Here is a 14,966-nt window from a genome sequence, read left to right on the forward strand (position 1 = left end):
TCATTGTAAGGATTTGAGATATGTTTGGCCCGGCCCATTCTCTTCTATCCTCCATTCTCTCTCTCTCTCTCTCTCTCTCTCTCTCTCTCTCTCTCTCTCTCTCTCTCTCTCTCTCTCTCTCTCTCATCTGTGTTTGTTGTCTCTCTCGCTCGATCGTGTAACTGAGGACGAGGATGCAGGCACTTTCCAGGAAATTAGTTCAACGGCCTCTCGCCGGAGGAGCTTCGATCTATTCATCTTCCTCTATCAGATCGCTCTATGGAGTCTCAGATCACCGTTAAGTTTCTGCGATTGATTTTCTTCGATTCACATTTCTAGGTTGCTTATGAGTCCAGTGCTAATCAGATATCTTCGGTTTTCTGCTGATTTTTATGGTGATCCTTCAGTTAATGGAACTGACAGTCGTCGCTACTCTTCTTCCCTCGCCACTAAGGGCGTGGGACACCTTGCTCGCAAGGGTACTGGTGGGAGATCTTCCGTTAGGTATCTCATTTCTCTTCTCTGATTTTGGTTCCTATAGAAATGCTGGACAATTCTCATAAGAAGAAGAAGAAGAAATGTTATTGGTGTGTATATGTGTTAGGATAACGCAAGCCTAGTCTGTATATCTTTGTTTGCTTTTGAGCTTAGAGGATAGCTCCTGTATAATTGGTTGGCTTTATGGAGAAATGTGTCATCTCGTAGGGGTTTGCAATAGTTTCAGTACAGCAAATTTTTCAAGTTTACTTGTCTATGGAAATCTTAATTTCTCCTTTGCTTTGCCAGTGGCATTGTAGCTACAGTATTTGGAGCCACTGGATTTCTGGGTCGTTATCTTGTGCAGCAGCTAGGTGAGTTAGGTTTCACATTGTTGTTACCCAGCCGGATAAATTAATTGTGTTTCTCCTTTACATTTGTTGGTTTCTTATTTCTTTCTGAAGTTCAATTGAGTCTGTTCTTCCAGCTAAAATGGGGTCACAAGTGCTTGTTCCTTTCCGAGGCTCAGAGGACTCTCCTCGACATCTCAAGTTGATGGGAGATTTAGGACAGGTAATATGTTCTTTTGTTTAACGCAATGCTTCTAAGTATATGTCACAAACAAACACATCTTTATGCTTCGCGTCGATGAATTCGATGTGTGTTTGTTTCCTTTATGTTTCAGGTTGTACCGATGAAGTTTGATCCAAGAGATGAAGACTCGATTAAGGCTGTCATGGCAAAGGCTAATGTTGTTATCAATCTAATCGGTAGTTATTTTTCCCATATTATTTTTTCCAACAATTATAGTTAAAACTTTTAAAAGGCAACACTGTTTTCTTACTTTTTGGATGATATTTATTCTAATCCTCAGGAAGAGAGTACGAGACCAGAAATTTCAGTTTTGAAGAGGCGAATCATCATATGGCTGAGAAACTTGCATTGGTATGTGTTTGAATTTTGGACGAGTTGTCTCTGGAAACTCTGGTGAATAAGTTTCCATTTCTTTTTGTGCTCCTCAGATTGTTGTGTACTTCTGAAATGAGCTACACATTTTCTTTTAACCTTCAGGATGATACGATTTGCTATGGCATGCTCTTTTGGTTATTGACTAATTAGGTTGGGGCTTGGTGGATTTGTTGTTTCAGGTGGCCAAGGAACATGGTGGGATAATGAGATTTATTCAAGTTTCTTGTCTGGGAGCCTCTGTATCATCTCCTTCAAGAATGCAGAGGGCAAAGGCTGCTGCTGAGGAAGCTGTCTTGAACGCGCTGCCTGAGGTAAACTTATACCAGCTTTCGACACACAGAACTCTTCCTTCTGTAACTATCATCGTAATATTGTATTCATTAATGTCATGATCTCACTTATATTCAAATATATACGTTGTGTAGAAGTGGAAAAACAGTTTATGATATTATTAGATTCTAAAATCTCAGAAATTTTTAAAAGCAACAATGTGCCTGGGATGGCTTACATATGCATTTTATCATCAGCCTGCTGCTTATGGTCAGTTCCTGATGTATATCTGTTTCCTAGGCCACAGTCATGAGACCTGCGACCATGATTGGTACAGAGGACAGAATCTTGAACCCATGGGCACAGTTTGTTAAAAAATATGGTTTCCTCCCGCTCATAGGTGGTGGGACCACCAAGTATGTCCTAGATCTTTGTGCAACTCTTTTCACCGGTTCATAGCAACTTGCAATATAGATCCATTTCTTTCCCTAACTATACCGTCATCGCAGATTCCAGCCCGTATATGTGGTTGATGTTGCTGCTGCAATCGTTGCAGCCCTAAAGGATGATGGCTCCAGCATGGGGAAAACCTACGAATTGGGTGGTCCAGATGTCTTTAACGCTCAGGACTTGGTAAATTCTTGTGGTCCTTCATCCTCTCTGTCACTGTGGCAGCTCAGTGGGCTTGATTTTCATGTGTTCCTTGCAGGCAGAGATCATGTTTGATATGATTCGTGAACGGCCTCGATATGTGAAGCTTCCATTTCCAATTGCTAAGGTAACAGATCAAATCGGTCACTGTTTGTGGTATTTTTTATCATGTGCTCCTTTGTCAGACAAAGTGTATCTGAAACTAATCTAAACTACAGAACCCTATGTTGTTAGGATTCTTGTTCTTTCTTTAAATGATAATAGTTTCTCATGTCACAATTTGTTCCAGGTAATGGCAGGTCCTCGGGATTTCATGGTGAACAAAGTCCCGTTCCCTCTACCATCTCCTCAGGTCTTCAATCTGGATCAAATTAATGCGCTTACAACCGATACACTTGTATCTGACAAGGGTTAGTCATTTCTTCACAGAAGTGAAATGGGTTGTTTTCCTTGGACCTGTTTGAGTCTCACTCTTTATCATTGGACAATGGCTATTTCAGCCTTGACGTTTCAGGATTTGGACCTTGTCCCTCATAAGTTGAAGGGATATCCGGTCGAGTTTCTTATCCAATATCGCAAGGGTGGTCCTAATTTCGGTTCTACTGTCAGTGAAAAGATACCAACAGACTTCTACAATTGATGCTGCGTCTGCTCAAAGGTCATTTCCTGGACTAATTTTTTCCATGCAAGTGTCGCAATGAAATCGCAGAAACTAGATTTGGTATGTTGATGCCTTTCATTTACTTCTATGTCAATAATAAAATGGTTCTCCTCTTTGTTGTGTTCTTGAAAAAAAGTATAACCCATCAACATGATCATAAGTTAGAGAGGAGATGTTATCTTTCTCGATTGGGCGATTTGTTCCCGTAGGAATTATCCAGTTTTCTGGTTTGTTTCAAACTTACATGTGCTACTTTGCTCTTGAGTATAACTAAGGCCATGGACTTTGATCTTTTCATTCCATATAGCTCGCTCGGTGTTGTATGTTTTTACCCGCGCAAAAAAAAAAAAAAAAAACGTTTCAATTTGTATCCGTATGCAATAGAAGTTACACCCTGAGAAATTCGAAGTACACGTTTACATGAAACATAATAGGGATATATACCTAATTAACTGATCTTTAAGGCCTTCGGTACCCTTATGTTTAGGGTGTGCAACGAATCTAGTTATGCAAAATCGTAGAATATAGCACCTTGCTTCTAGCTGTGGAGATAAGTAAAGGACTTTAAGAAACCCCAAGAACCAAGCAAAGCATATAGAGCCAATATCATGTAACCGAAGGCATAGGACAAGCTCATTTTGCGTAATCCCAAGAAATGGAAGGCGAAGAAGAAGATTATCCAGGGCTTGAATCCGGCAATGGCGGAATCAACTTGAACGGGAGAAATGTCGGGGCCGTGATGGTGGCGCCTAGGGATGTAGACATAGCAAGTCAAAGTGGTTGCAGGATCAACATCTACGTGAACAGCAACGTTCAAGGGGCTTGCGGTTCGGCAATGTTGGGTAGCAAGGTCAAGCTAAGAGATCCCGGTGTTCATCTCCATATCGAAGACGTTAAAATGACCCGAGACGATGATGGATCTAGAGACAAGGAGATGAGGTTGATTAAGGTTGGGTTATGTTTGGTCTGTCTCTTTAACATCTTTCTAGGACTCATTCTCTTACTCTCCTCTTGGTTCCGGCAGAAAACCGGTTCCACGTAGATCTCCCATTCAATCCATAATTGTTTCTTCGAATAGTCACTTGTCTAAGGTCTAATTCTTAGATTATTCTGAAAAGTTGTATTATTTTTTACATTTTTCTGCGTTGTATCAAAGGTTATTGTTGTTCCGATCATGTAATTCCGAAGTAGTCTAGTGTAGTGGGCCAAACGTGACGACAGTGTCGAGGCTACCGGATTCATTCATTTCTTTTATTATCGATTCGAGAATCTTTCAACTGGCCAATATTCAATCCCCGCTTTTGCATATCACCTCTACATGTCCACCAATTGTAACAAATAATTGATGCATCAACAGTTATTTTTTTTTCTTTCTTTTGTTTACATTGTCGAAAACTTTTTTTTTTGACAAAGTTGTTGGAAACTTAATGCTAGGCCATTACTCTCTTCAATTATTAAAATAAATAACTACAGTATGTTTCTTGCAAGTACTTGGTGCTATCCATGTGAGTTGTACCTTGGAGAGCACAAACTCTTCCCCACTCCCACAGGCCACGTTTGTCCCTCAAATTTTTTTTTTTTTTTTTTCCTGTGTGTGCTCTTTTTGTTATTTATGAGTATGATTGATTAATTTTTTTTTTTTTTTTTGGGTTAAAGATTTGACTATGAGTGATATCAAAATGAAGTCTTCGCCTTAAACATTTCAAAATTTATACAACCAGTCCCAACGCAAATGGCAACCATTTTTGAAGATCTAGTGTAAAGTAAACTTGACATGTATACAAACAATCTACTTTTCAAGTTTTTAACTATTCAATTTTAGTTTTTTTTCTTTTAACGTTTTGCAGATTCAGTTTTGTTTTTAATCTAGTCATCTATCGGCTATAAACTTGTAGAAATCTAACTTTTCTACGAACACGTACACCACCATAAGTCCATAACTAGACACTACTCATGCAAAAACAAAACTCAAGATTTTAATTGGCTCAAAATAATATTTTTTTCGGTGAAATAGACAATTTATTAATTTGATGAAAATAATCCGAATACAGAGTTTTAGTTAACCAACTTGGTGGATAAACACAATGTTGTTAGGACCATTTCTAGCTAAGAAGAAATTATTACAAGTCCTTGTAACATGTAAAAATAAATAGTGAAATGTCTTGCAAGTGAACGTCTCTTATTATATTCTAACTTACATATATATAAACATTTTCATTTTAGAGTACTTTCGTTTTACTAATTATTTATGTGATGTAGTATTTGGAGAACTTTTTATGTGCTTACTATCATCATTTAGTTGGACATTATGATGAATATTATCTATTTGGTCCCGATGGAGTATAAAATAACACACAAGATTTAAACTAATTGGTGGAGAATTGTCAAAATAATTAATTAGCGGGGGAAAGTTAACTAGTGGGCATGAACTTCAAGTTGAAGTAATTATGTTACAACGTGTATCAGTTTAGTTTACCATCAAATTCTGTGATTTGTGCTCTTTCCAACGTACACTAATCAACCATTCATGTCATTACACGTGGAGTCATTCCCACACGCTCGTCGGGATCACACGTTACGGACTTACGGGGCCGAGAAGTTGAGTCGATGTAGAGGCCGAAAAAGGGAGTTATAAAAACTGACGTCATCGACCCTTGTAGCCGACATGTCAGCAGAAAATTATCATACGTGGCAAGGTCCCACTGGTCACCGACAACTTGAAGAAGAACTGACCGGCGCAGATTTAGCTGTCCGACTAACGTGCGCCCTCAATTACATATAGAGACACACTCTCTCTTTCTCTTCCTATGACGGTGATGAGACCAACTCAAAACCAGGTCAAAATCCATCAATCTCAGGAAAAAAACCATCCCTTTTCACACATATCTAGATCTTTCCTTGCTTAAAGGATCAAAAGCTTTCTTCTTCCTCGTTGCTCCGTCTCTCGCGGATCCTTGTCGGTACACTTCCGCATCCTCAAATCTGCTTGTTTTCTACTAAACTTCCCGATCGAAGATTGGAGTTTTCTCTTCTTCTGAGCTTCGATTTAGCCTCGAACGCTTTGCTAGGACTTGGTTTTACTATTTGTGATCTGGGAACTTTAGAACTTTGAGTTTTTTTCTGCTTCTGAGCTTCGATTTAGCTTCGAATCGCTTTGATAGGACTTGGTTTTACTGTTTAGGATCTGGGAACTTACGAATTTTGAGTTTTGTCTATGGTATCAATGTTTTGATCTCTCGTACACTCTATTATATGATTCCGAGGGTTGCTATGAGGCGTCGCTCTGCAGAAGTTGCTCCTACAGAGCCTACGGAGAAGGGAAATGGGAAGAATCAGACCAATCGAATCTGTTTGTTGGTGGCTTTATCACTCTTCTTCTGGGCATTGTTGTTGTACTTCCACTTTGTTGTCATAGGGAGCAGTAGCATTGATAAACAGATCCAATTGCAACCTAGCTATGCCCAATCTCAGCCATCATCTGTCTCTCTTCGGGTAGATAAGTTCCCTCTCGAGCCCCAAGCATCTCCATCCAAACCTCCCAAAGAGGGATTAGTTACTGTCGATAAACCAATGCTCCCTCCTGCCCCAGTAGCCAACTCTACGTCCACTTTCGAGCCTCCTAGAATCGTGGAGAAACAGGAGTTTCCGTTTATAAGAGCGTTGAAGACAGTAGACAACAAAAGCGACCCGTGTGGAGGGAAGTACATTTACGTTCACGATCTGCCTTCGAGGTTCAATGAGGATATGCTCAGAGACTGCAAGAAGCTAAGTCTCTGGACCAACATGTGCAAGTTCACCACAAACGCTGGCCTTGGCCCGCCGCTAGAGAATGTTGAAGGTGTCTTCTCGGATGAAGGCTGGTACGCCACTAACCAGTTTGCTGTTGACGTCATATTCAGCAACCGTATGAAGCAGTACAAATGCTTGACGAATGATTCTTCACTCGCTGCTGCCATTTTCGTGCCCTTCTACGCTGGATTCGACATCGCTAGGTACCTGTGGGGATACAATATCTCGACCAGGGATGCTGCTTCGCTCGAGCTGGTCGATTGGCTCATGAAGCGGCCTGAGTGGGATATAATGAAGGGAAAAGATCATTTCCTTGTGGCCGGTAGGATAACGTGGGATTTCAGGAGGTTGTCTGAAGAAGAAACTGATTGGGGCAACAAGCTTCTCTTCTTGCCTGCTGCCAAGAACATGTCTATGCTTGTGGTCGAGTCAAGCCCTTGGAACGCAAACGATTTCGGGATCCCTTACCCGACCTACTTCCACCCGGCAAAGGACTCTGAGGTGTTTGAGTGGCAAGAGCGGATGAGAAACCTGGAAAGGAAGTGGCTTTTCTCGTTTGCAGGAGCTCCAAGACCCGACAACCCGAAATCCATCAGAGGGCAGATCATCAATCAGTGTCGAAGCTCAAAGGTTGGGAAACTATTGGAATGCGATTTTGGGGAAAGCAAATGCCATGCACCGAGCAGCATTATGCAAATGTTTCAAGGCTCTCTCTTCTGTCTTCAGCCTCAGGGAGACTCTTACACACGAAGATCTGCTTTTGACTCGATGCTTGCAGGTTGCATTCCCGTCTTCTTCCACCCGGGATCAGCTTACACGCAGTACACGTGGCATCTACCCAAGAACTACACGACCTACTCGGTTTTCATCCCCGAGGATGATATTCGGAAGAGAAACATGAGCATCGAGGAACGACTCCTCCAGATTCCACCCGAGCAGGTCAAGGTAATGAGAGAGAATGTGATAAACCTCATCCCGGGGCTGATCTACGCAGACCCGAGGTCAGAGCTGGAGACGCTCAAGGATGCGTTTGATGTCTCGGTCCAGGCAGTAATAGACAAGGTGACTCGGTTAAGGAAGAACATGATCGTGGGTCGAACCGAGTATGACAACTTCGTGGAGGAGAACAGCTGGAAGTATGCCTTGCTGGAGGAAGGCCAAAGGGAAGCTGGGGGCCACGTGTGGGACCCATTCTTCTCGAAACCGAAGCCCGGAGAAGATAGCAGCAGCGACGGCAGTGGAGGCACGACCATCTCCGCAGATGCGGCTAAGAATTCATGGAAGAGTGAACAGAGAGATAAGACACAATGAAGAGAGACAGAAACCCACCCACTTTTTGCTTTTTTTGCTTACGGTCTGAGATATATAGTTTTCGGTTCTTATTATACGAATATGATTGATTTTTTTTTTTTTTTTTGTTGTATTGGTGTCAAATGTAGTTTTTCATAGAGATAAGTTTGTTTGAGATTCTTGTTGTATCAGTAACCCACAGAGATTAATAATAAGAAGTGGCCCTTTTCAAGTTTCGCTGAAATCAGTGCTATGTTTTAATTTGTAAGACCTCGGAACCTAAATGATAAGAAACAAAAGAATTATAATAAACTTTTGAACCAAGCAAAATGCGTCAGTCTGCGTCCAAAATCCAAACGCAATTGTTATTCACCAATCATGTGTTAAACTTTTTGTATATTCCTAAAAAGGATGTGTTCATTATCAGCAAATAAAAGATCCAAGGCTATTGTTGTTATTCTTGTGGCACAAGAAATAATGGAATGGTATAAAAACATAGCCAGGAGCTCCACGAAGCTTGCGTACGCAGTCTTTCTTCCTCTTCTTAGCTCTTCTCTGGCTCTTCTGGTTTGTAGTCGTCAGTACCAGCCGAAGGAGCAGCAAAGTCAGAGACGTTGATTCTCAAGGTTTGTTGGGGTCCATCGTTTGAAGGGACGTGGACAAGTGCGTCCATTATCAGAATGTCCCACTCCCTTTGCTGGAGAAACCCGAACAAGCTATCTTCTGTTCCAAGAAACAAAAGAAAAGCAAAAAAACAGGGATCCAATGAGTGAGAAAAATGGCATATGCAGCTACCTAACACGCACATATTCTCATCGTCACATGCAAGTTCAGAGAGATCTGGTGCGTTTTGAGAAGTTTACCTCCATTGCGAACAGCTTTGAGATGCAAGATTCCGGAGCCTTGTGGTCCAATCACAGGAAACGAACAAGACACTGAGTGCCTTTGCTGAGAAACAGCTAGTGATGCGTTGTACCATGGCCCTTTCTCAATTGGCTCTCCGATGGCTTCAATCATAGCCTTACTATTCATCACCTTCTCCATTGCCTTGCTGAAAATTAAGGATATGAGGACTGTTCTGAAAATTCACCAATGCAACTACAACATTCTTGAAAGTTATGTCATGTCATTGATTTGATGATAAAAGGAGAAGCACTTTCGCACAGAGAGATATTCATGAGAGGAATTGAAACAAAAACACAACAAAATAACAACTTGGTGCACATATAAATCCTAAAGATGATTGTTCTGGAAATTACTACGACTTGTTAACTGATTCATCGTGATGACAGGAAGAAGAAGTATCATTACTTGTAAATTGGCGACACAAGCACAAGATAAACAAGAATACACACGTGAAACCAAACTATATCCTTGTAAATTGGGATATATTGATGAGCCCTTCAATTCCTTTTGTTGTCTTTCAATTTTGATCCTTACTCAACTAAACGTTTAAATATCATCTAAACCCTGTTGTCCAACAAAAGCATTCGCTTGCTTTCAACTCAGATACTCAAACATAAAGCCTTCTCAAAATTAATCAGACACAATTAATCTATCAGTGAAGTTACGGAGAGAATGTGCATTGCAAAAGCTAAACATTAGTGGAAAGATAATGCAATTTGGGTAAAGAAGATGATGATGTGATTACCTGCTACATCCACGGTAGATAGAAAGGTCATCGAGAGCACTCAAAGCAACACCACCAGTGACTGTAATCAAGACAAAAGACACTGCCTTCCGACCAAAAGAGCCCAACGTCCCATCTTTCACGGCTTTGTCCGAGCTGTTCCAAAAAAAAAAACATTTCTTCAGCCCATTTAACTAACAGAAATTATGATGCGTATCCAAAATCTCGATTCGGATCGCGTTTCTTCTCTAGAAAGTAGAAACTAAACTCTGATATGTCTCAAATGGGTGTGGATCTTTCTACCAAAAGGGAATTGGGTCTTTCTTCGACTAGAGAAACTAGGGAGATTTTGAAATCCGCGATAGAGATCGAGAGAGCCTACAGGGATTAAGATGCTAGACGATCGGGGTTTTTAATTGCAAAACCGAAACCCGACACAGCATATTCTAGTCTCGATCAAAGCAGAAATTGGGAATTCTTGGTCAAACCAAAACTAACAAGAAACGCAAAACTGAGAAGTCACAAGGGAAATTGGAGTCTGGATCAACATCTCGGTTACCTTGAGGTTGAGGATTTTTTGAAGAAAGAAGTGAGACGCCTCGCGAACATTTTCTCAGGTGAATTCTCGAGGATTTTGACCCGACTCGCTGATTCGACCCGGAGCAGCTCGATCTGTAGGGTTTTGGGTTTTGCAGCCACCCAGCATTTTAGTTTTTCTCTCTGTGTTTTAATATACTTTTTTGGTGAAATTACAAATACGGATGTATGTTTTAACAAGATTTTTTTTTTAAAATAAAACAATGTATATTGTTATTCAATAATATATGTTTGTGAAGTTGCAAACTTTTGAGAACCTCAATATCAGATAGTGTTATCACGAGTGACTATTCTGAGAAACTACCAATGCAACTACAACATTCTTGAAAACTCATGTCATGTTAATTGACTTGATGATAAAAGGAGAAGAGCTTTCTCACAGATAGATAATCAGGAGAGATACTAAAGGAAAGCACAACAAAATAACAAGAAAAGAAAAAAAAAAAAAAAAAAAAAAAAAAAAAAAAAATCAATCTGGCTTTCACCCAGGAGACCAAAAAAGCGATTCTCTCCTTCCCTATTCGTCTCTCTGGCGGCCGGCCTCTCGCCGGGCGCAATGCCCCCTCTTAAGAAAAAAGCCAGGCCGAAGATTGTCAATACCTCCAAGTTCGCGCGTGTTGCTTCCATCGCCTCCATTGCTGCGTTCGTCCAGATGAAGCGGGGCTCCCGTGACTCCACTATTGCCTCTGATGTCAGATCTGATATCCCTGGCCCCGTTGATGTTGAGTCAGACGCCATTTCCTCATCTCAGATTCAACAATCCCTTTCTCCGCAGGAAGTGGATCTAGATCTGAAAATTAATCCTGTCTCGGGAACTGAGCAGTTTGCTGTTTCAGACTCGGACAAGCTTGTTGCGCCGATTGCTCCAGTAGAGATTACTCCCTTAGCTGTTGAAGGTCCATCCTCCAGCGCCGAGCCCCCTACTGATGCTGTTAAGGCCTCCGCTCCTCAGGGAGCTAACTCTCCACCTCAGCGCCCTTGGGCGAGCCTGCTGAAAGATCCCCTCCAGCTTGAAGAAATCGGTACTCCATCGCAGCATGACTCAGGAGTTCCGTTTGTGTTTATTCCGGATGAAAACATTCAAGCTGCAAAGGAGGAGTTCAAAGACTTCCTATTTGCCCGGTTTCACGGTGACACCCCCAGCATGGGTAGAATCATCGGAGTTGTCAACGCTATCTGGGCGAGAAATGGGCCTAGAATCATCCTTCATAATATCAGTGCTGGGACCTTTCTCCTCCGAGTTACAGTACTGCGAACCAGGGAGCTAATCTTGAGCAGGAATTTGTGGACCATTGCAGGGTTCCCCATGTTTGTTGCGCTGTGGTCTCCCGATTTCAACCCAGAAGAGCCACCTCTCTCATCTGCTGTAGTTCCAGTGGAATTTCGCGATGTTCCATATCTGCTTTTCAATAAGGAAAGCCTCGGTCGAATCGCTACAGCAATTGGAACTCATGTCGCGCTAGCCCCAGAAACAGAGAGAAAGCAAACCTTTGAGGTGGCTAAAGTGTACGTCCGAGTAAATCTTTTGAAGGAACTGCCTACGAGGGTGGTTTCAGGTTTCTCAAGTGGTCGTGAAGTGTTGATTACTGTCTCTTACCCGTGGTTGCCGGTTAAATGCCAGAGTTGTGGGTTGTTTGGGCATGAGAGCATGAAATGTACTTCGCAGCTTCAGCATCACCCCTCAGGAAGGAGGAAGTGTACCAGGTCGCCTAGTCTAGAACCAAAGCGCAAAAAGAGATCTAGACCTGGTCGATCGCGGGCTCGTAGAGCAAAATCAAATCGCTTAAGTGGGATCTATTCTCCATTAGAAGAAGGGGAAATTGATCAAAGCCATGAACACCCTATCCAAGTGCGAATAAAGGGTTCTTCTTCCTCTCATCGAGTTAGTAACATGGAGAATTCAGAAACTTCTGCTTCAGTAGGAGGATTGCGGCGGCGTCATGCTTCAGCTATGATTTACGTTCCCAAAGTTATGAAATTGGAATCCCAGTCTCAAGGAGCTAATCTAGCGCTATCATCAACATTGGGGACATGTCCTGCAGCAGTCGTGTTGGTGGCACCGGCAGATCCCAGAAATCACCATCCGATTCAGTCACCGACCGATTCAGGTGTTGCTCCATCTGCAAGCTTGACTAAGTCATCGATTTTGTCAGCCGAAGTTCATGATCCACCGCTGCGTCAGGAGGTCCAGAATGACTCCGACGAAGCTCCCTTCTTTTTGGTTCAATCCAAGAAGAGCAGTCGCAAGGCTGCGAAAAACTAATCCCTCATCATTATGAGTTTTTTTGCGTGGAATGTACGTGGACTGAATTGTGATAGACGCCACACTATGGTAAAGGACTGGATTAATATCCATCGTCCGTTTTTTGGAGCGTTTAGCGAGACGCATATTCATCAATCAAATATTGGAAGAATAATTAGGGCTATTCCAGCTGGGTGGAAGTATTTTGGGAACTTTGAGTATCATCATACGGCAAGGCTTGTGGTTGTGTGGGATCCGTCGATTTCTGTTCTTATCTACAAGGCTTCTGCGCAAGCTGTAACTTGTGGGATTTATGTTCCAGCAGAGGGGGCTGAGTCTAACAGTAACCTTTGTTTACGGCTTTAACCAGGTGGAGGATAGGGCATCTCTGTGGGCGGAGCTACAAGACATTAATGCTTCCTCTCCTGTCTCGAGATACCCGTGGTCTGTAGTCGGGGATTTTAATCAGATCCTTCGGGCCTCTCAGCATTCTAGTTTCCTCTCCGACGATGTGGATTTATCTGGTGTGGAGGATTTCAATCTCGCCCTGCAAGAGGCTGATTTATTTGAAGCTCAATCTAAAGGTCTCCCTTTCTCATGGTGGAACAGTCAAGACGTTCGCCCTGTTGCTAAGAAGATTGACCACGCCCTTATAAATCAGGCTTGGGCAGACTCCTTTCCTGATTCTTATGCTGATTATCAGGAACCTCAGCAATCTGATCATGCCGCTTGTCTGTTCCGCATTCCGTCTGCGCAGAGGAAGGTTCGTAAGCCTTTCAAGTTTTTCACTCATGTCATTGATCATCCCTCTTTCTCGGACGCTGTGGCGGAAGCATGGGGGAATGACGAAATTATTGGGTTGGATCAATTTATTCTCTCTAGAAAGCTGCAATGCTTGAAACCGGTAATCAGGGAATTGAACAAGAGCCACTTCAGCGGTATCACAGAACGAGTTAAGGAGCAAGCTCTTAAGCTAAAGACGTTGCAGCAAGCTCTTCTCACTAACCCTGACCCAGCAACTGCAAGAGAGGAACATCTGGTTAGGGCTAAGTGGAAAACATTAATCACTGCAGAGGAGAAATTTTATCACAAGCGATCGCGTGTTAAATGGCTTGATCTGGGAGATCGCAACACGCCGTTTTTTCACAGGACTGTGGCTCAGCGGCTTACAAGAAATCACATACACTATCTCACCGATGATAATGGTCTTAGGTTGAATTCCTCCGAGGATATTAAGGGTCATTCTGCTCGTTATTTTCAGGGGATTCTGGGCAATACAGAAATGTCGTTGTCTTCGGTCACAGTCAATCAACTTCAAGCATTAATGTCTTTCAGATGCTCTGAAAGCCTCAGATCAGATCTACAGAAAGAGGTCACAGAGGAAGAGATCAGGCTGACTATTGCCTCAATGCCAAACAATAAGAGTCCAGGTCCGGATGGGTATTCCGTTGAATTCTTTAGAGCTGCGTGGGTAACCGTTGGAGCCGATGTTGTGGCCGCTATTAAAGAATTCTTCAGGAATGGGAGGCTGTTGAAGGATTTCAACAACACCATAATTGCCCTCATTCCGAAAAAATCGGAAGCATGTAGTCTCGGAGATTATAGACCAATCAGTTGCTGCAATACAATCTACAAGGTCATAGCCAAGATTATAGCTAACAGATTGAAGCCTGTCCTGCAAGAGTGCATTAGTCCTAATCAGGCGGCGTTCCTTAAGGGTCGGAATTTAGGAGAAAATGTTCTTCTGGCATCGGAGTTAATCAGGAACTATGAGAAGAGCTCATGTCAGAAAAGTTGCATGCTGAAAGTCGACATCCGCAAAGCGTTCGATACAGTTTGTTGGGACTTTGTGTTGAAAATCCTAGAAGCTCAGAACTTCCCTCCTATGTTCAGATCGTGGCTTAAGGAATGCATCACCTCCCCTCGGTTTTCGGTTGCTGTTAATGGTGAGCTAGCGGGCTTCTTCTCTGGGAAAAAAGGGCTCAGACAAGGGGATTGTATCTCTCCATATCTTTTCATTATGGTTATGGAAGCCTTGTCGAAATTGCTGGAGAACGCAGTGGATAACAACCAAATAAAGCTTCACCCTCTTTGTGACAGCCCGAGGATCACTCACCTCCTCTTCGCCGATGACCTGCTCATCTTTTCAGATGGATCTCGTCACTCTCTTACTGGAATAAAGGATGTGATGTCTGAATTCAAGAAGCTATCTGGATTGGATATGAATGTTACTAAGACCGAAATCTTCTTTGGGGGATATTCAGATGTTGAGACGGATGCCCTGAGTAGTTTTTCTGGATTCAAGATGGGAGTTTTCCCAACAAGATATCTCGGCTTACCTCTTAATCCCAGAAGAATCTCCCTAGCCACTCTCCAGCCTTTTATTGAGCGAATAACTGGTAAGCTGCATA

General features: G+C 42.4%; 4 protein-coding genes across 4 annotated transcripts; 3 read left to right on the forward strand and 1 right to left on the reverse strand.

The window, feature by feature from the left end:
* Positions 1–73: 73 nt before the first annotated feature.
* LOC18025418 (NADH dehydrogenase [ubiquinone] 1 alpha subcomplex subunit 9, mitochondrial) lies at positions 74–3,307 on the forward strand. The gene is made up of 12 exons (XM_006408891.2): positions 74–276; positions 387–483; positions 766–830; positions 944–1,029; positions 1,142–1,226; positions 1,331–1,401; positions 1,605–1,736; positions 1,996–2,111; positions 2,205–2,328; positions 2,405–2,473; positions 2,636–2,756; positions 2,847–3,307. Exons 1-12 carry the CDS (start codon positions 174–176, stop codon positions 2,984–2,986), a joined length of 1,209 nt encoding a protein of 402 aa, XP_006408954.1. The 5' UTR covers positions 74–173; the 3' UTR covers positions 2,987–3,307.
* A 355-nt stretch (positions 3,308–3,662) lies between these two features.
* LOC18025419 lies at positions 3,663–4,284 on the forward strand. Its single transcript, XM_006408892.2, has one exon. The coding sequence runs from the start codon at positions 3,663–3,665 to the stop codon at positions 4,047–4,049; it is 387 nt and encodes a 128-aa protein (XP_006408955.1). The 3' UTR covers positions 4,050–4,284.
* A 1,540-nt stretch (positions 4,285–5,824) lies between these two features.
* Positions 5,825–8,320, forward strand: LOC18025420 (xyloglucan galactosyltransferase MUR3). The gene has a single exon (XM_006408893.2). It carries the CDS (start codon positions 6,260–6,262, stop codon positions 8,105–8,107), a length of 1,848 nt encoding a protein of 615 aa, XP_006408956.1. The 5' UTR covers positions 5,825–6,259; the 3' UTR covers positions 8,108–8,320.
* Positions 8,321–8,483: 163 nt separating this feature from the next.
* On the reverse strand, positions 8,484–10,452 carry LOC18025421. The gene is made up of 4 exons (XM_006408894.2): positions 10,276–10,452; positions 9,738–9,872; positions 8,950–9,137; positions 8,484–8,809 (listed from the first exon to the last, which is right to left on the reverse strand). Exons 1-4 carry the CDS (start codon positions 10,323–10,325, stop codon positions 8,631–8,633), a joined length of 552 nt encoding a protein of 183 aa, XP_006408957.1. The 5' UTR covers positions 10,326–10,452; the 3' UTR covers positions 8,484–8,630.
* Between the last annotated feature and the right edge of the window lie 4,514 nt (positions 10,453–14,966).

This window comes from Eutrema salsugineum, unplaced genomic scaffold (genome assembly GCF_000478725.1).
Source record: "Eutrema salsugineum unplaced genomic scaffold, Eutsalg1_0 scaffold_12, whole genome shotgun sequence".
Lineage (NCBI taxonomy): Eukaryota > Viridiplantae > Streptophyta > Magnoliopsida > Brassicales > Brassicaceae > Eutrema > Eutrema salsugineum.